At 41.5% G+C, this 25,861-nt stretch overlaps 1 protein-coding gene across 1 annotated transcript in view; it reads left to right on the top strand.

Moving 5' to 3' along the window:
* Nucleotides 1-24,073, top strand: part of bcl3 (BCL3 transcription coactivator) — a 46,323-nt gene extending 22,250 nt beyond the window's left edge. Inside the window, exons 3-10 of the mRNA XM_037786020.1 lie at nt 1,252-1,372; nt 13,207-13,315; nt 19,450-19,651; nt 21,559-21,647; nt 21,770-21,847; nt 22,126-22,293; nt 22,778-22,877; nt 23,272-24,073. Of these exons, the coding sequence (XP_037641948.1) occupies nt 1,252-1,372; nt 13,207-13,315; nt 19,450-19,651; nt 21,559-21,647; nt 21,770-21,847; nt 22,126-22,293; nt 22,778-22,877; nt 23,272-23,390 (986 nt within the window). The 3' untranslated portion in view covers nt 23,391-24,073. The remainder of the gene's footprint in view (nt 1-1,251; nt 1,373-13,206; nt 13,316-19,449; nt 19,652-21,558; nt 21,648-21,769; nt 21,848-22,125; nt 22,294-22,777; nt 22,878-23,271) is intronic.
* Nucleotides 24,074-25,861: the final 1,788 nt, after the last annotated feature.

Here is a 25,861-nt window from a genome sequence, read left to right as displayed (position 1 = left end):
TTATTAGTAAAATAATAAATCGTACATCAGCAACTTGATAAAAAATCTTAAAAATCAACAGGAATTACAATTCAGGTGTAAAACCTTTTAATGTACCAAAAAAATGGAAAAAATTTAAACAGGAATTACAATTTCTATACATAATGTATAAAGTATACAAACATAAAATTGAATAGATCGGATCCATTGTCACCGATATCCGATCCAGCTATTTGAGTCAGTATCGGCCCGATATCTGATCCAGTATCGCTATCGGTGCATCCCTACTTATCAAATGGGGGTCCATGGTCTAATTTGTGGCAGTTTAGGAGTCCTTGGCGAGAAATCGTTAGGAACCACTGGGTTACGTGATATTCTAAGGAAACCATTATTTTGTATGGCCAAAATAATGAGGCTCGGTGTGATATATGTGCATAGAGGGTCTCTGCGCACTCTGTTGAATGGTGAGACTAAGTTAGAGACACGTTTTAGCTTTCAAAGACGGAGCATGGTACAACCAGCAGGGGCCCTCTGAAGATTTATTTTGGTATTACATGAATGATGCTGTTTAGTTTTTTGTTTTGTTAAAACAGTAGGAGCACATAGTAGGGATGTAAATCACAAGTTTAATCACAATAGTTATGTCGATTCTTTGGGCGACGATACGATATTTGCTGTTATCACAAATCTGCCACGATACGATTTCAATTTGATTAAATTCAGTGGCCTGCGATCGATGTGAGACAATATCATATACCGATTTAACACAATCGGTTACATTTATATTAACTCACAAAAATCAACTAAAATATGATTTGACCATTTTATACTGGGCTCTTTCAGACATAGGAATTAAAAACAATCTACTCTTTTTAATAAAAAGAATAAATATAAAGTGTGAATTTCAAAATAAAGGCGTGTCTTAAACATGACAACATGATGCATCAATGACATTGGACAGATGGATCGTTACCCCCTGAGCACACAGCACACAAAAGACAGTGAAGATGCAGCAGCTGCTGAATCAGTGAGAAAATGTCCAGTCAGCTTTTCTGCAGCTATTCTCTTGCACTGATAAAGTAGCTCACTGGGTCAACTCATAACTGAATACTACGCATACACCGCACAGTTGCACACTTCCTTATTACAAAAAATGACTTGTTTCCCAGTGCAGCCTTTTCATTTTATATGTATCGTCATCATTTCCGTCTTCCTCGTCCTCACCTTTGATGTCTTCCTCTCTTTCTCTCTTTCTGTGTCATTCCCGCTCAGGTCCATACCCAGTGTACTGTTTGCCCCCCGTCCACGAGCCCCCCCACCTTCTGGCCCAACAAGCCGAAAACCTGCTGACTGGCATCAATCTGGCTACCCGGCAAGATGAAGACGGAGACACGTATGTTAATTTCTTTGAAATTGCTGGAAAAGGGTGGAGGTTATGTCATATATCCAAGTGTCTGATGCATACAGTAAACTTACAAGATTATTATGATTCATCCAACTCGTGCATTTTCATAATCAGCGCATTTCAGTCTGACGGCTGACTGGCACAGCTCTCACATCTGAAATCTTACCACAGTCATACATATCCATGGGATTTCCAGCAGATTGAGAGCATTCATTGTCATTTTCTTTAGACTCAGCAGACCCAGCTCGCATCTTCACCTGTAGACCAATAGTTTGAACTATAGTGACCCACTCTGCATAATGAGCTTGAGATCTCTAGCTTAAAGGACCAGTGTGTAACATTTTGGGGGAATCTATTAGCAGAAATGGAATATAGTATTTATAACTATGTTTTCATTAGTATATAATCACCTGAAACTAAGAATCGTTGTGTTTCCTTAGCTTAGAATGAGCCCTTCATATCTACATAGGGAGCGGGTCCTCTTCACGGAGTCCGCCATTGTTGCGCCACCATGTTTCTACAGTAGCCCAGAATGGACAAACCAAACACTGGCTCTAGAGAGAGCCTTTAACGTTTTTACGCAACCTGAAGGCCACCGTAATTCTTTGTCACACTTGTGAAACTGGGGTAATGTGCAAAACCATGGTACCGCCAGCCGCCGTCTGACTTCTGTTGCTCCTAAAGTAGTGTTATTATGGTATGGATGGCGTCTGAGTGAGGCGAACGGCGTTACCGCGGTTTTGCACTCGGCAGCTCACGTTACCGCAGCCTTGGAAAGGGAGGAGTGAGCGGAGGGGTACTTAGTTGGTTGCAATCTGCAACCACACCACTAGATGCCGCCAAATCCTACACACTGTAGCTTTTACTACCTTAAAAATGCTAAATTCGATATTCAGAGTGTTAATAAAGCAGCAAACTACTTGTTATGTAAAGATATGGTGGAGTAATGTCTATCTAAGCATAGAATTAAGTCGTTCTCCCTCTGTGTGCGTTGCAGTCAGAGCTTCTCCTCGCTTTGTTGACATAGCCGGGCTGGCAGTGTGTGCATTTAGTGCATGTGAGCGTGCACCACTGCCTAGCTCACGGCCGCCTCTCTGCATTGCTCTTATAGAGCGGTAACAGCTGATAACGCCGTCCCGACCGACGTCACGGAAGCGTAGCACCCACACTCCGGTTCGCCCTCAGATTAACACTGCTATCTCTGTCAGCACTTTCGCCGTAGTTTGCAGTGTTAGCACCGTTAGCACCATTGGCTGCGAGCCGCCCGGCTCAACATCACGATGTTGAGAGTACACAGATCCTGCATCTTCAGCGCGATTGACAAGCCCTCGAGGCAGCTCTACTTCTTCGTCCTCTCAGGTTGGACCGAGGGCAGACCGAACACTACAGTGACTCACTGTCGCCTCTCGAGGTACAAGTGGTATTACAAGACAGGACGGGCCGGGATAGCTGGTTGGCATGCTCATTTCAGTAGATATCTCTGCAACACATAGACGTCTTTGACATAACGTCAACACTGTAACCTCTTCATATTCTGTTGATAATGTTAGTTCATTTTTTGAATGTTTTAAACAAAAATTCTGGTCAGATCTTACACATTGCACCTTTAAAACTGGCATGTGGGGGTGAATAGCAGGACATAGACAGAAAGTCCAAACATATCTTAATCTCCAGCAACATTTAAACTTGCAGACGATTTAAAAAAGTTCTGTCCAGTATTTAAGCTTTTTAAAAAATTTATAACTATTCAGCTTTAGGTTTTCCCACATAATTTGTGTTGCGCGGATTAAGGGATCTGGTATATCTGTCTCTAGAGCTGCATTTTCAAATTTGTCTTTGCAAGACCCCCAAAAGGCCTTTTCCATTTTCCAAAGCAGACATTTTAACCCCAGTAAGCCATCACAGTGTGAGTGAGGCAGCATGCAGGGCCCTAAAACCATCATCATTCATTTTACCATTTTCACCTCAGCTTTTCCTACTGTGACATTTTAAAATGTCTTGCATGAAAAAAGTCCTGTGACATTTCAGTCTGCGTCACAGCTCCTTACCAGCCAATGACCGACTGCAGATCTGCCTCTCTGCGGGCCTGACACTTTTACTACTTGAACTATCTTCTCAAAGAGAAACCGTTACCATTGTCATAAAAAGTGAAATTGAAATGGTCACATAAATAACAAGTCAGTTAAAGTGATTCACTGGGCTGGACCCAAACAACACTAGTCACGACAACAAGTGATGGTCTGACCTCAAAAACAAAACCTTGGGCATTGCGCAACCTGAATGTGGTCTGTGTGATGTCTGTAATATCAGTTTATTTGTTATGCTCTCTGTGACTCACCTGCTTCTGTATATTGAACAGGTACCGTCGGTGCCCCCCCATATCCAACCAGATTCTTTACTGTTGTTTCATTTCCTTTAAGGGAAACTGCTTTAGTAGATCAGGAATGATTCATTAAGTGGCAATGGAGACTTTGATCTAACACAGTAGCCTGGAATCTATAGCACTTGAGTCTGACCTGCTTGAATGAATAGGCAATGCATCACATGTATGTGTTAGTGTGTGTGTTGAACAACCTATAATTTCAAGTCTCTCAGGGCGTCCCGTGATGGGGGGGTTGGGAATGAGAATACTGTACAGGACACTGGAGGAGTTCTCGAGACCACATTAATGCAAATATTAAACTGCAACGCATGGTTACTTTACTTTGTCTAAAGTTTTAACACCCACCCACCCACACACAAACTGAAATGTCATATGAGAACACACACACACACACACACACACACACACAGTCATATGACTGAAAACGTAGCATGTCCAAGAATTAAATGACTTTGATGTTGCGGTTTCAAAAAGTATCAGCAATATTTGCATCCATTCGAAACAAACTCGTGATGACCAACATTTAGCGGAGCCATAAGTCCCGTGACATGTCACAGCTGCTTATTGTCCCATATCTGCTTCAGAGATAATCACTATGACGTGTCTGCTATTAACAGATAGTGGCAGGGGAAATAAGAAGAAAGCAATGTATGTTGATGATGAAAAGTACTTTATGTTTTTTTACTTTATCTCACTTTATCTATTTTTATACTTGCAAAGGGATATGTCTGTATTAGGGATTGCATCAAATTAGGACTGGTCCTTATTCACAGTGTATCTCCTAGAAGCAAAATAAACTTGTACCAAAATTGCTGCTTTCAATTTCACGTTGTGCTAGGCTAAATTCCTGCTGTTAAACACATTTTTGCATCAAAATAAGACTTAAAATAAGGTTCTTCTACACCTGAATTCAGTGCATTTTTGTTTTTCCTAACGAGTAATATACAGTATATTACTCTTCTTCCGGATTGCAGCCGCAACATTCAGGAACGCATTTTTAAACATCAATATCGCAGTCGATAATGTGCGTTTAATTGTGGGAAGCCAAAATCGTGATCGCGATTAATATTCGATTAAAGGGACTGTTTGTAAGAATCAGAAATTGGTTGTAACAGCGACACCTGTGGCCGTTAAGTCAACGAAAGTCAGCGTCCTGTTGCTCGCCCGTGTGCACGCGCTACCTGAATGTGAGCGAGCATCCATCAAAACAGTGAGGCGACACACCTCAGCTAAAACCACAATATCACTCTATATTTCACCTGCTTGGCAGTAATGTTAGCTGACAAGACGAAGGTCTCTCCATGAATCAATGCTGATCCTAGTGTTGGCTTTTCCTGCTTCAGCCTCCCGACCGCGGTCGGAGGGAACAGGGAAGACACTGGCACCCGGTCGGAGACGATAACGTAACTCGCTGCGAAGCCCTGTCACTTCACAAGACACGGAAAACCTCTGTTGGTCTGGAGGAGCTGCAGCATTTATTTCTGCACAAACGTCCACTGTACATTCACTCGATATTCTCAGAGCTAAACTAACTCTTCTGCAGTGTGGAGTGTGCGCGCATGCACGTGTAGAGGTGGAGCGAGAGAGCGAGAACGAACACGGTGTGTGAGTGAAGGCAAGCAGGCAAGCAGAGGAGCAGAGTACAGCAGAGACTCCGGCCCTGGAGATCAAAGCTAGGGTCTCCCCCGCTTCCTCCGACCGCGGCCAACACTGTTTTGCAAGACGGGCTTCACTATATATAACTTTTCGTTTTTTGTGCTTCCGTGTAGTTTGCGTTGAAGTCTGAGTCTGAACAGCGTAGCCACACGAGAGCGCGCATGGGACACCGACCCGGATTGATTTATACGTGTAAGAAGTTACAAACAGTCCCTTTAATTGTGCAGCCCTAGTCTGTATATATATTTCTTTTTGACAGTGTGTCTCCTTAAACACTTGCACCTTATAACCTGTTTTTATCTTTCACCTTGTTGTCTTATTAGTAGTGACTTTATTCAACAAAACTGCAGTGCAGAGACTTTTCACGAAATCGAACACCTTTGTAAAGAAGTTGAGACCTTGTCTGGCTTGTGAAATACCTACATGTTGCTTTGCGGTTGTTTGAAGCTTTGTGTGAATTCTGAAGAAAGAATCATTCTCAGCCCCCTGTACTTTTCACACTGTTTGTATGTTCATGAGTGTGTGTGTGCTTTGTGCGTGCGTGCATGTATGCAAAATGTGAGCGGCGACGAGCGTGCGTCTGCATTTACGTCAATCGAGCCCCTTAGTTTCGGGAAACCCAGTGAGCGCTGAGTTTTTAAACACGATTGCGGTTTTTCTCAGGTGTCTCTCTTTCTTTCTCTCTTTTCTTCTCTGTGTTTTTAAATGAATGATCTCGAAAAACCCAAACATCCTCTCTTCACTTCCTCATTTACCGCTCTCTCTGTTTCTCTCTCTCTCCCTCTCTCTCTGTTCATTTTTGTTATGTGTCACTTGCCATCATTTGTATGTGAGATGTGCAGACGTGTTGATTCTCTTACAGCTCCTTCAAATGAATTCCTACATGCTTCCAGTCAGTCAATGCATTTACCTGCACAATAACACCATTATATGCAGTTTTGCAATACTGTTTATTGAAACTGTCACGGGTCATTATCTTACTTGCAGACTTAGATCATTTCAAATTACTATGGCTTGTAGACCAAATACATTTTTGTATGATATTCTGTTTCTGCACATGCAGTTTCTGCATTTTTGGCTCTGAAAAGACACAAACACAACAAAAACAAGATTAAAAATCTACTGCCACACCAGTGGTTCTGTGAGGCTATACACATGCTTTGAATTAAATGCATACGTCGGCATGGCAACATGCTCACATTTACAGCGCTAACATGCTGATGTTTAGCAGGTAATATTTATCATGTTCACCATCTCAGGTTTACACGTTAATGGTTTTTTAACTTGCCCAGTCAGACAAGTGGGTCAGAAGTGGGTCTACTATTTTTACTTCCCCCATACAAATCGTTTTATTTATCAGCGGTTATTAAGTATCAACAAAGACTAAAGTTAATTGTGATGTTTTATTCGCCTGGCTCTCAAACTTGCACCAAACTGCGCGATACATACTATGTACTTACTTGTGTAGTGTGTGAATTTCAACAGGGTAGTGTTGTCTCAAATCGCACACGGCTGTTGTGCACTTAACGGAAGCTCGGTAGATCAGCTGGTGATAGTCAGCCACGGACATCACGCCGTATCGGCAGTAATTCAATTGTGACTACAGAATAGTGGTACTTAGTGAAAACAACACATGTATAACTGAAATTTGTGTAGTTCGGTGTTCACCGTTTCAGTTGCAACTGCCGCAGCTTCCTCGCCCGCCATTTTCACAAGTTTGAAAACGTTTTTGTCTGTTTTGAGTACAACATCGGGGTACATAGAGTGCACTGCATTTTGCCATACTTCTCAGTGTGAACGTACTTATACACCCAAAATAGCGAATGTAAGTACGAAAGTATGCAAATTGAGACACAGCATTTGTCTTTACCCGCCGCCATTTTCTTGCGAGTGCCCGATCGGATCGGGTAAGTGAGTTGCAAGATTTACTAGCCCGATGTGGCATTTTTACTTGCCCTGGGCAAGCGAGCAATTCTTATTGTTGAGCCCTGCATCTTGGTTTAACATGTTATCATGCTAATATTTGCTAATTGGCGCTAAACGTAAAGTACAATTGAGGTCGATGTAAATAGTTTTTAGGTTTTTGGAAAGTATTGGACAAACAATTTGGAGTGATGAAAAGTCAGGGGATCACCAAAGTTATTGCTATTCACCCTGAGAGGGACATGACGTGCGTATAGAAAATTCCATGGCAATCCATTCAATAGGCATGGAAACATTTAACCCAGAACCACAAATGTCGACCTCATGATGCTAGAGAAAAAGTCAGGGGATTACAAGAGACATTATGATTCATCCTCTGGGCACCATGGCTGTCTGTCAAATTTCATGGCAATCCATCCAATTTTTGTGGTATTTCAGTCAGGACCAAAGTGGTGGATCGATTGAATGACTGATATTACCATCCATAGAGCCTCGCCACCAGCATGAACAAAAACACTCTATACTGGCACATAACTGATATATTCCATAAACACAAGAACTTATCCCCAGAAATGTACCTCTGTTTTCTTCCTCTCATTTTGTAGTGTGTTTTCAAAGTGTGGTCCGGGGACCCCCAAGGGTCCTTGAAGGGGTTCTAGGGGGTCCCCAGCATAAAGGGGAATATTTAATTTCACTATAAAGCCATCCATAAATAACACACTAGCCGTGTTTCCATTCACACATTTACATTTGCATTTTGAGGTACCGTATTAGAAAAGCTGTACGGAAATGGCAAAATTCGATAAAACTTCTTTTTACGCTGGCTTGAGGTGGTTTTTGCCTGTCGAAAAAGAGTTAATGCACTAAATAGGGTATAGAAATGCCTATGCCGAATAAATTCTGACGTAGCGGACATTTAACTCATATGACTGATCAGCTGTTTCTGCTGTCAGTGTCTTCTCGGATGTTCCCATAACGTGTGAATGCTCGTCTTTGTCTCCGGACAGCATGAAACATGGCCGATACTCGCTCACATGAAAGAACAATTACAACTTGCCCAATTGAAATAAATTCCTTAAGACCTCTCTCCATTTTTATATCGTAGATGGTTAGACGGCCAAGCCGAATTGTTTTGTTTCCGTTTCGCAACTTTGTTTACTGGTGGATTACAGCCATGCATAGCCTATAGCGTCAACTTCTGACCAAACTACGCTGTCGCTGAGTTTATTCGCTCCAAACCAGTTAATGGAAGCAGGCATTTATTTTTTTGTGACATTTCAAAAGTTTACTTAAATATCACTTGACAATTGAATGGAAACATGGATAATGACAGAATGTATGACTATTTTGGTTATGGGTTTCATACACTTTATGTAATAAAACATCTAAAAGCAAATGTCCTATCATGTGGGGGACCCTGGAACAAAATCTCAAATGGGGGTCTGTGGTCTAATTTGTGTCAGATTAGGGATCCTTAATGTGAAAAGGTTTGGGAACCACTGCTCTAGTCTAAGCATCTAATTTTAGTATTGACAGTAATCAAAGTCTTGGTATACGTATGTAAAAGAACTGGGTCAGACAGCCACTAACTCATTCCCTGTTTACATCGAAACAATGACGTAGGAAATGACGGTGCTTGCTTATGGCGTGAATGGGTCACTGTGGGTTATATGACCTGGGTCCACAGTCCTCCTCCGACCTGTTTTGCTGTCGCCCAACACCGCTCGACTGTGTTAACACGAATGAACACGAGTTCATACTATCTGTGAGATTGTGCATGCTGTATTTTGTACTGCAAGTTTTCTGTGGACGTAGGCGACCTGATATTTGCACAAAGTAATATTCAATATCCTGTATCGTCCGAGCATTGAGCTCAAATACAGTACAAATAGTTGCTTTATAGGAGCTTCAAGGGTGCATCTTCACTCAATAACTCTCTGGCTGACTCAAGGTTTAAACTGAGTGATTTACTGTAAAATGCACTATGACGGCTTTTGACAGTTATGATGAATGAAGAAATGCTCTGGGAAGAAAAACCCAGGTCCAACAAATCAACAAATTGATCATCCCGGTTTTACTGTACTGTATAGTATGAGACGTAAACCATAATTTCTCGTCAACTGGACTGTGGTGCGTCTCTGCTTCTCTTTTGTTTACTATTCACACACACTGACACATCACCTCACTGCTCAGCTGGTCCACAGACCACAGGATATGTTCGGATCATTCAGTCTGGCTACGTCCTCACCCTCCATACCAAACAGGATACCGCAGCATGGTGCTGTCTTCTCTCCCTGCCTCCTTTTTTTTCTCGCAGTCTCTTTTTCTTCTTTCTTTCTCACACACGCACGCACACAGTTACACTGGGACTGTCAGTGTTAATGCGGCGAGCTCGGGAGTCCTGTCTGCGTCAGTGCCGCTGCGCCTGGGGTTATCTGGGGCTGTGGTCTGCCCCACTTCCAGGAACTAGAAACAGTTCAGTTTCATCTAAAGAGAAAAAGAGAGAGATGGCTGATAGATAGAATAGAGTATAACAAGATAGAAAAAAGTCACTTTATGCCTATATGAAGGCATCTATTCATACATTAGTTGAGCTCAATGCTTATAGAGATGAGTAGCTGTGGATATGCTATAGCATGATAGGACACTCCAATCGCTATAAGATTTATTGCTTGAGACACTGCAGGGGATTTTTTAAGTCAAACGATGGGTGATGATCATAGCATGTACAGTAAATATGATAAGTAGATATTTGTTGATACAGCTGTGTTCACTGTGCTGAGCTCAGTTACAGGAACAAGGACCAGCTGAGGAAAGAACCACCACGCTCACTCCGGTTCCAGCATACAGTTCTGCTTTTTCTGCTGCTGTTCGCTCTGATGTCAGGAGCGAATCATCTGATTGTTTATTGCCGTTCCAACCTGCTCTTGCGTAGCAACATTTAGTTTGAGAGCTGATGTTCATGCTGGCTCATGCATGTGCAATTATGCACGTATGATAACATGCACATACATGTTTATGCACCATATGCATTTCTTTTTTGGGTGCTCAAATTTAAAGCTGCCGTCGCGAACTTTGAGCAAATATGACAAAAAGTTATTTTTATGAAACAGTCACTATATCCTGACAGTAGTGCATGAGACATATAATCTGTGAAAAAAAAAATCATGTTCCACTGTGTCCTCCTGTGCTCTTAATGGCATTGCAAGGTTTCGCAGCACCGAAGGAAAACAACCAATCAGAGCCGAGCATGTGGGCAGCTATCAATCACTGCTTGCGAAACTCGCAAACTCCGATCAAACCGTCAAACTAGGCAGCGCTGATCAAATATGAATCAATATTCTGTTACTGTAATGCCTATTTAAATGTTTTCAGAAACAAGTTTGTGACCCGACTGCCTTGTAGAAAACAGTCAAGCCAAAACCAAGCACCGCCCACCGGCCTTTCTCATTTTACAGCTAAACCGTGCACTACAGGATGTTTCTGAAAACATTTAAGGCGAGAAATAGACATTACAGTAACAGAATATTGATTCATATTTGATTAGCACTGCTTAATTTGACAGTATGATCGGAGTTTGCGAGTGATTGACAGCTGCTGTAGAGACTGCTCGGCTCCGATTGGTTGTTTTCCTTCGATGCTGTGAAATCTTGCAAGTGCCATTAGGAGCACCGGAGAGCACAGAGGAACATGTTTTTTTTCCACACATTATCTGTCTCATGAACTACTGTCAGGATTTAGTGACAATTTTACAAAAATAACTCTTTTTTATCATATCAAAGTTACTGACTGCAGCTTTAAAGTTTAATTATATACACAGACATAGTAGAGCATGACTTTTTTTCCCCCTGCAACCACCAAGTGAAGGTTGGCACATGTTCATCCTTCAGTTTAACAGACCAGAGGCATTATTCTGTTCGTACATGCCTTCATCAAGTTGTCAAAGAGTTTGAATTCTTCCACTGTGAATATAGAGATTATGTAAACTGCTTGCTTTATATGTGGTTGGAAGAGATACTTAGAGTAATGTGATACTGTGATAAGGTAGATAGACAGATAGACATTTGAACCACACCCAGTTTTAATAAAATGTGCAGAAAAGTGTAGTTGCTGGGTGCAAATGTAGAACTTATCATTATGCGTCACAGAGTCTGTTGTTTGCTCAAAGAGGGCTTTAATCTATATGTTTTTTCAGGCAGGAAATAACTGTCGTTAATGACTCCATGTCAGTGGGACACGGCGCTGAGAGGAAGTGTTGCAAGTGATTTTGTCATAAGTACTTATTTTCTGACCTCAAATTCTCTGCAAGGGTACTTCTGACTTCTCAAGAAGCGTCCTCGTTTCCTGTGTCATGGTTGTACTGTACGTCTGATTATGACTTCTCAATTGGATGAAGCTGATTGAGTGAACCTACAGAAAGCCCCTGTCAGAAATTATGCAGCTTAATTGGCTGGTTTTCACAGCAAGCAGAGAGCGAGATAAAGAATGCTGCCATTGTTATTGACAACAGGAAGTGACATAAAACCAGTCTGGCTCTTACTGGAAGCTGCTTCTTCTGACAGCTAGAAAAAGAATTAATCTGAAAACTGCTATAGGGTTTTCTATAACATCCTCCCCCCTCTCCCCCCTTCCCGCTTAGTTCTCTGCCTTTCCCTGTCCTAAACTTTAGCCTGCGTTTGTTCTTTCGCTTCACGTAGAGACCACAGATAGTGGTTTCCCCTTTAGTCTTGATAAGGGTGTGATAAGGGGGGTGTGAGTCATGCCTGTACATCTGTGAAGCTCCTCGGTAGAACTGTCACTGGAATAATTAAGATGAAGTGATTTAGTAGAATTTGCTGCTTCTGATAACAATCTTCACAGGTTAGATTTGAAGGCCATGAAGAGAATGCGGGATTTTTCATCTCAAATAAGTGTTATAGACTATATTTATTTAAAGATGCTCTGTATGCATTAATGTGGCAGCGAAGAGAATGAAGTCACTCTCCCTCTGTGTGTGTTGTCATCTGAGCTTCTCCGTGCTCTGTTGATATCGCCGGGCTGACCGTGCCTGCCTTTTCATGCATGTGAGCCTGCCCCACTGGCTGGCTCACTGCTCTCATACAGCGGTTACTGCTGATAGTTCATTCGGCTCCAATGAAATGATTGGACGGGCTACCTGTCTACCTACTTGCATGCACTCTGCACCTGCACTCTGCACGTGCACTCATTGCACGTCATTGGAGTCAACATCATTGTTTACGTTATTAAGGATCATTTTGGGGTAGTGGCTTTGGAGCGAGGCCTGAAGCGACGGACTGTCATGTTGCCGACTTGGCGTCATTCTTGCAAGACTTAGGGCCTTTTGGAGCTAGTGCTACTAGTATACTTTCATTGGAAAAGAGTTGGCAACACTGGGCTGGTGTTTCAGTCGGATAATTTTAAAAATCTATCGTACTCTTGCAATTAAATTACCAGCCCTTAAGTTGACCTTTTGACTGACTTTATTGCTACAGTATGGGAAAGTGATTTGTAGTGCGCTTGGTTTAACAGTTTGCAGTCGCAAGGTTTGAAAAACAAAAACTCCAACTGCCCTCAGCCATGCAGCAAATCCTAATAATCACATAACCAAATAGTGCTGAAATTAAATGCCATGTCATTGTGGAGATTATTGCAACTCAAATCAATTTTGCACATACGAATATATAGCATCTTTACCCATATAGTACACACATTGTGTCTGTTCCGATTAGTTTAAGCCAAGAAATTACCTTTCAGTTGGTCACAATGTCAGGAAAACATTTGACCCAGTTAAATAGCCATTGAAAACTTATGCAACATTAGTGTAAAATTCTTTGTGTCTGTTTTTTTGTATGTATTACAGAGCTCTCCATATAGCGGTGGTGCAGGGGGAGTTGGCCATCGTCTGCAAACTGATCCAACTCCTGCTGTGGGCTCGCAGAAGCCTTGATATCTACAACAACCTCCGTCAGGTAACACAAATGCACTTTGAATACACACATGCATGCACACACAGCTGCTATCATTACTTTTACAAATGCATAATTTGAATCAATAGTTTGACATTTGAGGGATTGTCTTCCTTTCAAATGTGACATCCATCCAATCCACAGATATTTTTTTCTATTTCATAAGAACATATGAAAGCAGTCAGCGTCAGTTAGTACAACGTGATGAAAGATAGACGTAGAATAGAAATGCGATGGGGTTTTCTGCCCTTTCAACCACAGCATGTAAAACACATTCCCCTGCTGCCTCACCCTTCTGATAACAGTAACATGGAAAAGAATGAAAGAGGAAGTGCTTGGTTTCCTCCTTGCCTTGCACCGCGTTATCGCATACGCTTACAGTCATGGCGGCTGATGGTTGGAATTCACCCTTCCTGGTTTCTCCACCTGTGCTCGCCACATGCCAAAGCCATGCACATGCTGGGAAGGACTACACGTGTATTCCAGTGTTTTGTATTATTTTGTACATGGTTTTCTAGTGTTCGGTTTCTCTACAGGAAGGGATTTTCAGAGTTTGCATGTTGGGTTTACCTTGTTGTGAAATTCAGAGAAGAGAGCCAAGATGATTAAGAGGAGCAAAGTGTGACTCCCATGACCTCTCCTGAACCCTGCACTCATAGCTCATATCTTGGCCTTAACTAAAAGCACATGAACAGGCTGGAAAAAAGACATGACATAAGTTGCAAACATGTGGCATGGGAGACACCCTAGGCAAAAACAGCTTTTTTCATGCACTGGTCAATTTTGACATTTTCGGCTATTTTGCTTCCAATTTTTTTGTATTCGGTCAGACTAGTGAAAAGAAAACATCCAAAATATACATTTAGGGGTTTATATTACTACACTTTGTCTATTTGTGTCTGTAGATTTCTCCTAAATTCACCAAAAGTTGACATTAGATAATGCCTAATTTGCATATTTAAACATAACATTTCAAAAAACTTGTAATACAAAAAATAATTGTCTTAATGTAAGTAATCAACTGGAGAAGTTTCATGGTGCTATCTATTGTTTGATTTTTTGTTTTTTTATCCCTATTTACCTGTAGTGTCTTGCAAAATGTATGGAATTGAACAATACATATCTTAAAGGCCTCAAAATGAGTTTTTTCTCAGACTCTGAGCCCGAAATCTCCTCTTCAGTATCACTTACACCAAAAGTTTCAGTTTCCTCTTCTTCCTCTTCTGAAGGTTTTTTACAGAGGGGGTTGTTTATATATCATCATAGCCTGATTTATAGAACATTTTCTTCCCAAAAACATAGCGGAAATGGATTTTTTTATGGCTGTTGAGAGTATTGTCTGATTTATGTAGTAATATAAAGAGATATCCCAAATCCCCTCTGTAAAAAACTTTGACTCTAATATGTCAACAAAATTAAACAATACTTTTGAACCTGGCTTTATCCAATGTTCAGATTTCTGTTTTGGAAATGTATGCAAATAAGTGCATATTTCATAAGATAATGTATCATTTGCAAAATTTCAGAAAACTTGTAATACAAAAAAAGAAAAGAAAAAAAATTGTCTTAATGTAAGTAATCTACTGGGAAAGTTTCATGGTGAGATCTATTAGTTAATTTCTAACTCGTATTCCAGCACTTAATTTGCTTTTTTTCTTGCATATAAAGAGTCTGACTGACACTGTTTGTCCAGGGTAACTTTGGCTATTTACAATATTGAGAAATAGACTCAATGAACTTTCACAGAGGTGACTAGTCTCTCTTATGTAAAAAAGGGACTGCACCCTTCAACCTCAACATAAAGGGATAAACGACAGAGTACTTTACTGGAAGGAGTACAAGGAATTGTATTTGAGTGTTTCCCAATCCAGGGCTGTCCCAACCACTGGCTGTAAGCCAACACTCTTCCCCTCTGTTGTCTCCACCTTCTCGCCCTGCTGCTCTGCATTCTGCCAGCTTTCTCTTTTTCATCCTTCAGCAGAGAAAGCACCTGAGCTGTGCAGAGTTTAGTTCTCAAGGCTGGGGTTTCACACCACACAGGACACCACAGGCTCGCTTACCAGAAATAACGCTAGTGCTATCATCGGCTGTTGTCTTTCCTCATCGCTGAGGCTTGACAGCATAGGTTTTGTGATATCCTGTGTCTACCCTGTGTATGAAAATGCATGCACGCGACACACACATACACACAAACACACAAACTCTCTGTTCACACACTCACATATATTATGCCACTTGCAATTATAACCAAAAAGGGAGATTTTCAGGCACAGATCCCGTCACAGTCATTTGCCTACCAGATTGTGTGGTTTTAACTGAACGCCAGGCATAAAGAACAGACTTCAAAAGGGAACTTCTTATTTTTCAAAACATAACGTTTACCAGACGGACCTGAACACATTTTCTGACATTGGCCAACTTCCCAAAGAACAAAGAGACGAAGACAAAGAAAAAAAATAAAATACAGCTTTTCCAATATTGATGACAAATCCTGAGTTTCTGTGGTTTTGCTTATGGAGCTTTTTGACAGAGTGTTACTATCAGTACCGTAACCGAACAATAGTGCAAGTGTCAGTGCTGGATTTGCCTTCCACTCCACAAACTACTATGCTGGTAGAGACAGCTGTTTGATACTCCCACACTGGTCATGCTATCAGAGCGGCTGCACAAACACACACTATAGTTGCTGCTCTCCCCACAGCTGATGGTGTAGTGTGTTTTTCTGACACTAGTGGGGTTTGGGGACTGAATCCCCAGTGGCCACCCACACTAAAATATGCACAAATGATCATGTGCTTTAGATTAAATACATCCACTAAAGTGCATGTGTTACTTCTAAAGGGCAGTATGCAGATGATCTACAACGATTCAAGAATTGCCTCTTTGAAGACATGTCTGTAAATGTCACATTCACTGTTGAAATCTTTTATTCACGTCAGTTCAGTTTGTTTATGTGCATGATGACATGCTAACATGCCATTCTATTTTTTTTAGTGTGAGTGTGTGTGTGTGTGTGCATGAGCGAGACATCTGTGTGTGTGTTTGTGTGTACTTTAGTATCCTTGTTCCGAGAAGTCACATGACCTCCCCCCCCCCCTTGCTATGGGCTGTTTCTCAACATACCTTGGTTCAGAGGGTAGTTTGCGGGGACTTTCCCTTTCTACGCGTGTCTCTCTTTAGTTGTCTCGCTCTCTCACTACTGTTTTTTTTTTCATATCTCGCTGCATATATCTTAACAGAATTTAGAGTACGTAACCAAAACTGGTGAACTTCCTGATGCTATCAGGATAACTGTCAACAACGCTGACGTAAAAGCGTGTGATGTTTGTTTGTGCAACGCTGCTTGTTCAACCCTATGGTGCTCACCACAGAGGAGCAGTCTCTGTCTCTTAGCGTTGCCTTGCACCTTTCTTTGTGTTTGGCACTGCCTTACACACCCCGGGGCTGTTCTTCATGCCCAGAAACCTCCTCTCATCTCTTCACCTCCTTCATGTTGATCTGCTCATTTTGCAGGAATGCAAGTGCACAAGGACAGACCCAGGGGAAAGAGAAGGGATTTTCCCTTGTTATCCTGTCTTTCCCCCGGACTCCCCTCGGCCGCTTCCGTTTCTTCCTCATTCCTCCGTCTCTCCGCCCTTATTCCCCCCCACTCCCTTCCCCTTATCTTTGCTGGAGTTTTGTTTTAGTCACTCTGAAATCCAGGAAGCCACAGCTAGACTCTGCCAACTCTGAAAGGTCTATTTTTAAGGCCTTAAAAGGCTTTATTATGGAAGGTAATTTCTTAAGTCACGGAAATGATTGAAGAGGATTCTTCCATTCATGTTTCTTTAGTGCTGTATGGGGTCAATTTAGTAGCTTTTCACAATGACTGATTATTAAAAAAAAGGAAATTATATGATTGTGTGTGTGTGTGTGTGTGTGTGTGTGTGTGTGTGTGTGTGTACTTTTGTGTGTGTTTTTCTATCCGTAAGTGTGTGTGTGTGAGTCACAGAATTCAGGGAAACAGGAGCGCTGCAGGGAGGAACACTGGCATTGACACACTGGAAGAATTCCACTGAGACGCTCTCCCACTGCTAGTCTACTTTTTTTTAATAGTCTTTACTGGAACAACCCCCCAGCACGCACACACACACACACACACACACACACATACACTGACGTACAGTAGCAGTACAGCAAAAGTGAAACTTGGAGCAGCAACCTGTTCCTGATTGCTATGTTTATTGTGTAACTTGAATAGCAGCTTTAAAAAGTCCAAGTAAAAAGACTTCCCTTTATGACTGTACATTGCTTGATTTATACTGAAGGATGTCAGTGCCCTCCCTGACCAGAGTTGACATAATTATTAACAGGATGTTACATGCTGAGCTCACCCAAAGGAACATCCTAGATTGCTCAAGCGAATTCATTCCGCACATAGTTGATTCATCCAGGCAAACACCTGGTGCAATATGTGTGATTTTGGTTTTCCCCGTCCTTGCAGGCTGTTTGTCTCTCAGAACAGGTCCCTCCTAATTTTGAATTAATCACGCAGTCTCACTCTAGAGTTGTTGTTGTTTGCTCTGTGATATACGGTGCAAAGGTCTCATCTTTGTCAGCTATTTTTTGGACTTTGATTTGATTGCTGCCAACTATGAATATTGGCATTATGTATGTGCATGTATGAGTTAGGTGTGTCTGTGTGTTTGCGGGAATAGGCACGGAGTACAGGGAGTACATGTGCCTGCATCTTATGATCTTCTGATGTGTAATAACGATAATCTTACCAGACATGGTTCCTTGTTTATTTATATAAGGCGTTGGCCTGTCCTTACGGGCAAAGTTTCTATTGTGTCTTTGACCTTTAACCTGTAGAACAGGTTAGAGATGAAAGGAGGCTTGACTAGAAATAATAGAACGTTTCCTCCAACCTCACTTACAAGAATGTGGTGATTGTAAGATTTCCTGAATTCATACCTTGTCATTGTTCCAGTCTGGTATTTTATCACTATTACAGTGGATATTATGATTTTATAACTCTTAATTTGTCTGCCTGGCAGCAGAATATCCGGGGTCTGAGAAGTGAAGCCAATGCGGAAGAGCCTTAAACTTGCATTCTTTCTAATGGCCAGCAGGGGGCGACTCCTCTGGTTGCAAAAAGAAGTCTGATTGTATGGACGTCTATGAGAAAATGACCCTACTTCTCATTGATTTATTACCTCAGTAATCATTGTAAACATGGCTAGCATAGCTCTGTCCAGAGGTGACAAAATCCGCCTACCGGCACCAAGCCAAGGGATACTCTGGCACAGATATAACCAGATATAACCAGTGTTAATTAGTGAGCTTTAAGGTGCTGGTAGGCGGATTTTGTTTCCTTCAGACAGAGGCCAGGCTACCTGTTTTCAGGCTTCGCAGTAAGCTAAGCTAATCGTCTACTGGCTCTTACTTCATGTTCACCATACAGACATTAGTAGTATCTTCTCATTTAACTCTCCACCCAACCTGATCTCATGGGAAGGTGTATATAAATAGCGCTGAGCGTAGCATATTTACGTGGATGCATTTACAATGCAGTCAGTACAGACTACATGGCGTACAAATGACACGCCAAAAGCAAGAACGACGTTCTTATTGTTGGCTTTTGCCTTTGGCATTATCGTGTCATTCATTCGCCTTTCGTTTGACTTGGCTGCTCCACCTGAAAGAAGTGTATTTTTCCAAAATATCTAACTGTTCTTTTTACGGATTTGCAATTTAGAGATGATCAACAAAAAAGGCCTTGGGGGAGGGACCACATTATTACATTTGGTGGTAATCCGGATCTGGGATTTCCACTATTAGTTGAGCATCTTTATTCAGAAGAACATCGACACTAAGATAAATACTTGTTTCGAAATAAAGGCATCTATACAGGGTAAGAAATCCATTTATCTCAAATTTGAAGAGATAGGAATGATGTCTGTGAGGACTGCAGAGAGTGGGAGCATTGTTCAGCATTAGTGGGGGGTTCACGCTCTCTGAATGCCGTCTAGTGTGTGCCACAGTGTGAAAAATTAAAACTATTTATAGAGACAGTATATTGCCTTTTGTGGTTATGAACCTGAATACGCTGGTTTGTCTAAACTGTCATTTTTTACTCTCATCCTCCCCCTCAGACTCCCCTTCATCTGGCCGTGATCACCCAGCAGGCAAACATGGTGGAGACTTTGTTGAGAGACGGGGCCGACCCTGCCGCCTTGGACCGTAACGGCCAAACAGCGCTCCACCTCTGCTGTGAATATGACCAGCGTGACTGTCTGTCTGTTGTGCTCCCTTGCCCATTGTCTTCCACATGCCTGGAAATCAGGAACTATGAGGGTAAGTTGTAGTGAAAGAAACCGAAAGAAAGTAAGATCTAGGATGACTCACTAGCTCTTCTCATTCAGTTATTTAATCTGATAAAGCCTTGTGATTGACCATTTCTTCCTCAGTGATTTTTCTGTTTAATTTAATGAATACAAGCAAAGTCATTATCAAATTAAGAGAATTTGGATTTAATAAAGAGAATTATATAAAAGAAAAAAGTTCCCTTTTTCTCATATGTGTTTGTGACCCAGTTTTCATTTACATCTAGATATTGCAGACACTTTCATATATGTGCAAGCAGTAAAATGGTAACATAAGTGAACAACCACATAGACTACCTCACTAGTTTGTTGGGGGATGTGAGAGATGTGAACCCTCCTACAGGTAACGGTGGGTTTGGTTGTTTTTTGCTGTGTGAGTGGGCAGAGCAGAGGACATGTCCTTCCTCTGTGGTCTGGTATATTGTCATATCTCCACAGTATGCGTGTGATGTCACAGCACAGGAGACATTTTTAGTGTGAAAGTAACAAGTCTGGGTACGGGAGAAAGCCCCCAAAATACACACAGGCTCCTTTTTCGAGTGGAGCTGAGTTTGTACGTTGGGATCAGATCTAATAACATGACAGCAACTTCAATTGAGTAATAAAGTCTACCTACTATCGTTTTAATGGCATAGAATCAAAGATTTCATGTCCAGGCAAGACTAAATGTTAAACCTTTATGCCCTGAAGGTTTAACAGCCCTGCTTCAAGAGTCCTAACAAAGATGAAGAAACGTGAACATATCACACCAATTCTCAGGTCTCTTCACTGGCTTCCTGTGTGCCACATAATTGAGTTCAAGCAGCCCGTTCTCATTTCCAGGGCGTTAAATACTGTTGCTTTGTCACGGCTGTCGGCGTTTGATACCACCACACAAGGCCTTAAGCGCCAGTATGAGACGCACCGTTTTTCTATTAACTACAATGTAAGCCTATCCGTGGCAACGATAAACGCTCAGATGAAGTGTGCCGGGAGTGACTGTGTTGACGTAGTTTAAAGAGTGAAAAGACACACTTAGGGCAGGTGGGAGAAGAGGTGGATGGGTCCAACAAACACAAGGCTTTCACGTTACAATCAGCTGTTCGTTCATGTTCCGTGTTCACAAGGTTCAGTTTAATTTTCACTTTAGAAACGATGTTTTGAGCCCAACCATGTCGTTGTTTTCCTAAACCTAACTAAGTGGTTTTGTTGCCTAAACCTAAAGTGACGCGATATAGTGGAGAACGTGTTGTTTTAAGATGCCCCTACATAGCTTTTTTGGTGAAAGAAGCCTCTCATGTCATCTGGTAGCAGTCTGCTAACCAGTCCAAACAAAACCTAGAGGAGCAGCATTTAGTTATTTAGCTTCACATAGCGGAAAAAACACTTCCAGAAGATGACTTGCCGTAGCATCCTGCACTGTCTGTGATTTCATCTTTTTAATCGTTTTCGTTCTCCAACACACTTGTGAAACTGCGGGAATGTTAGCCGCAGAGTGCAAAACGAGGGATACCGCCAGCCACCGTCCGACGTTGCTCCTAAAGCCGAATGGCGTTACCACGGTTTTGCACTCGGTGGCTCACGTTTCCGCAGTCTTGGAAAAGGAGGATTGAGCAGAGGGATACTCGGTTGGTTGCAATCTGCAACCACACCACTAGATGCCGCCAAATCCTACACACTGTACCTTTAATACGTATATAAACCACTAATTTACCTTTGTGGAGAAAATGTGTCATATACTGCCTATGTCTCTGGGAGTTTATACTGTGTCTATACAAATAGGTCCATGCAGGAATGTATTTATGCATTCACCTTGATTTGTGCACACCATATGTGTCTATGTGTATGTCTGCAATTGCTCACTGTGAAACTCAGGTTCTGTTTTGTCCCTGTTCTCAGGTTTGAGCCCTCTCCATCTGGCGGTGCTGCGTGGCCATAAAGATTTGGCCAGAATGCTGCTGGACGCAGGCGCTGACATCAATGCTATGGTCAGTCCCTGTGCTGCAATGACTCAGCACTGACTAAGTTTCATGACATCACAAATTTCACATTTACCGTCTGTGCATCCTCTTGACTTTTCCCATGGTGCTTTCTTTTCTTCTCTAATCAGGACATCAAAAGTGGTCAGAGTCCTCTCATGCACGCGGTGGAGAGCAATAACCTAGACATGGTCCACTTCCTCATTGAGGTAATGACGGTGTACGGGTAGGGAGGAAGGAGGGGAGAGAAGGGCTATTTGATAAGTTTTCTCTTTCCATGTCATAAGTTGCATACTGAGTTTCCCATTCCTTTCTAGCTTATAGATAAGTCTATAGTTCTTTAATCTCTCCTTCTTAAGCATTTTCTCTTTTCCATCTATCCTATCTGACCTAACTCACCTTCTCTTATGTTTCATTTTTGTATAACCTCTGGCCTTCTTTATGAATCACATCTGTGTCAACTTCTTCTGTTTTTTCTCACATGCAGAGTGGTTGCGATGTCAACAGCCAGTCATACAGTGGGAATACAGCCCTGCACGGCGCCTGTGGCCGAGGTCAGGTGGAGACAGTGCGGCTGCTGCTGAAGAGTGGAGCTGACAGCAGCCTCAAGAATTACCATAACGACACCCCTGTGATGGTGGCCAAGAACAAGAAAGTGAGCAAGGGGATGACAGAAAAGAAAATATGCAGAATAAAACACACCTTGCTGAAATTCAATTCTTACTGTATTGTTTGTTTTAGCCTTTTTTATGGTTGTATGTTGCTGCTTCAGGAAAATTGAGATAGTGTCAAGAAAACAGTGAACCCTAAAATAAGGTCGCCAAATTGACTGTGAACGACTTCTTTGTGATTGTCAAAAATTTCAATCAGTCACTGTAATATTTACGATGGAAAATTCCACCAATACTTCATTTACGTCAGAACAAATGCAAAATCATCTTGACTCAGCTCTGGGTGGGATAGTAGGAAGAAATGGTTTAAGCCAGAAATGGAAAGTAAATGTGTGTATCCTTCCCTCTAGAGGACAGACCTGAATGGTGCAATGTTATTATATTTTTGTTTGACTCATTTGTTTGTAGATCACTGTGACACTCACTTTAGGTCATGCAAGTTTGTAAGAGTGTGTAAATATTTTGCAGATAGCAGATGTGTTACGAGGGAGAGGCTCCAACCAGATAAGAGTCCAAGATCAACACTGTGTGTCTGTCTCACCACATGGGAGCAACCTGACAGAAAACGGTAAGAAAATGCACAGCTTTCAGTCATGACATCTCACCCCCTTTTTATAGCATCAAATAACTAATTAAAACAAAACTTATCAGAAAAAGTAACAATTGAACATACATCAGCGTGATAAGAACTACCTAAAATGATAGAATCCATCTTTGGGAAAAATGTATTTGACGTGTACTTTGACTTTTTAGTTTGGCCCATGTCTCATCCGCTAACATGAAGAAGGCGGGATTTATGACCTATACTGGCTTCATGCACCACTGAGCAACTCTCATAGAAATTAATGGGGCCCTGCCTCCAACACTGTATCCAGTTCTCTTTATACATCCATGGTTCACACACAACACAAACAGCCACTTAAATCACAGTAATTCATTTGTACTCTTTGCCTCTCCTTTAGGGTCCCCATCTTCCAACCACAGTCGTGGATGTTCACCTTCGACTACACCACACACCCCTCATCATAGCACCTCCCAGTCTCCAAAGACTCCATCTACGCTTGTATTTCCATTTTACTAGCTCACAGTTATTGTCTAGTGCAAAATGCATCTACCTCCACACAGCAAACCAACAAAGAGACTTCAATAAGGACATCCAGAAGAAGCTTCAGCTAATGGGATGACAGATCAGCAAAAGACTGCACCTGAAATTAGACTTCCCTACAAGCTGGTCTTCTTTTCCTGGACTCCATGAAAAAAGACATATGGCATCCCTCCTTGGGTTTAGGTGACTGAACAGAGTACCTGCCTATAACCTCTCTGCTCATCCAGCTGCTGATGTGGGCATCCCCCTAAATGACTGGGACCAAACTGGCGACTGACAAGCTGCTGTAGTGATCAGCTGGATTTCTCGATGTGCATCTATGCAGCAACAGAAATGTGCCACTACGTGCAGTCGAGGCTGAACATAAAGGACAGTTTTGAAACTGCCTTGAGATGACAGTAAATGATGGACATGGGCCTAAAATGAAGGGCAACAAATATAATATTTTGACACCCTTTTAAAAGTTGTATCCAGTCTGCTTACTTTAAGTCTGGATAATGTAACTTAACCTGCTTAATATTGCACATTTTTTCTTTCTGCCATTTGATAATATATGTCCACCGCACCCTTTAGATGTTTGTGTGCATATGTGCCTGTGTGTGTTGTTTTATCACTGTCAAAAGTTGTAGATATTTTTTATATAAAATGTGACCAACAGATTCACTTTTGTCATGTTTTTGTTTTTAGACCTTTTTTTTCCAACATAAATTGTTTACACGACTATTTACCAAAAATATATTCCAAGTGAAACAGAAACAATATTACATTGAAATAGAGCATGGATCTTAAGGTTGTTCTTACAAACCAGATGGTTTAAAGCAGCTATTCTCAACCACTGGGCTGGGGCCCACTGGTGGGCCTCAGAGAGCCACCTAGTGGGCTGCGAAGGTTCTGCCAAATGGTTAGATTAACAGCTATTCTGTATTTCAGAGGTTATAGCGGGCTCACTTTTAAAGCTAGAGTGAAGATACTGGCATCATATGAAGCTATAAAAACCTAAGGAATCCATCAGTACCAACCATGTCATGCTAGCTTGTGGGGAAGGAGGTTAAATAACGCTCCAAACTTACGCAGAATTTTGGTGAGGAAAAACTGCCATGGACATTTTCAAAGGGGTCCCTTGACCTCTGACCTCAAGATATTTGAATGAAATTAGGTTCTATGGGTACCCACGAGTCTCCCCTTTAAAGACATATATGTCACAGATGCAGTGACACAAAATCAAGCAATTTTTTGAAACAAGTAAAAGTGTGTGGTGAGGAAATATGACCCTGAATACTTTGGATTCATAATGGCAGGCAGTGATGGGTGAGGGTAAGATGAATATCTATGTGGGGCATTACACCTGACAGTGGCATAATAACACATCTTTTATAGCCCAGTTTGTCATTTATTTGGGAAGGTGGTCCTCAGAAATTTTATAACAATCGGAAGTGGGTCTAGATTTACAAAAGGTTGAGAATCCCTGGGTTGAAGCACAGTTTTAATCCAATAGGTGAGTCAGCTACATCCAGTCTTGTTTTTGTCAGTTTATCCCACAGCAACATTGGTGAGTTTGAAAGCAGCGCTGTGATTGGTCAGAGGGAGGTCCTCCTCCAAAATACTGCTGCTGGTTTACAAAGCACAAAATGGTTTAGAGCCAAAATACATTTCTGATCTTCTGCTATGTTATGAACCATCCAGACCTCTCAGGTCATCTGGATCAGGTCTGCTTAGTGTCCCCCAGAGTCAAAACTAAACATGCAGAAGCAGTGTTCAGTTTTTGAGCACCAAACATCTGGAACAGGCTCCCAGAAACCTGCAGGACCAACTCCAACTCTGAGTTCTTTTAAATCAAAGCTTAAAACTTTTCTGTTGGCTGCTGCCTTTTATTAAACCAGATAATGATCTTATACTGCACTAGAGCTTTTACTCTTGTGTATTATATTCTATTTCTGCTTCTATCCTAGCTTTTATTTTTAGCTTGTTTTTGTTTTCTAATCTTTAATGTTTTTATAACTGTTTTAATTATGTCTCAATGTTCTTTTGCACTTTGTTGCAATGTTTCTTGAATGTTAAATGTAAAGCACTTTGAATTGCCCTGTTGCTGAAATGTGCTATACAAATAAAGCCGCCTTGCCTTGCCTTACTTGCCAGGTTTGATATGAAAACAATTTTGTTAATACAACTCTGACAATTCATTGCACAAACATGTTTGGACTGATAGATATCCCATCCATCCCCCACCCATGACATTACCCAGAGGGCACTCAAAAAAAACAAGTGTACAAAAATAAATATAAATAAATAAATACATTTTAGTTTGTTTCTATTTTCTAATCTTTAATGTTTTTATAACTGTTTTAATTATGTCTTAACGTTCTTGAATGTTTATGTATACCACTTTGAATTGCCCTGTTGCTGAAATGTGCTCTACAAAATAAAGCTGCCTTGCCTTGCCTCTGTGA

The sequence above is a fragment of the Sebastes umbrosus genome, chromosome 11, assembly GCF_015220745.1.
Source record: "Sebastes umbrosus isolate fSebUmb1 chromosome 11, fSebUmb1.pri, whole genome shotgun sequence".
Lineage (NCBI taxonomy): Eukaryota > Metazoa > Chordata > Actinopteri > Perciformes > Sebastidae > Sebastes > Sebastes umbrosus.
The sequence above is the reverse complement of the archived record's forward strand: the minus strand, read 5'-3'. Positions and strand labels throughout refer to the sequence as shown.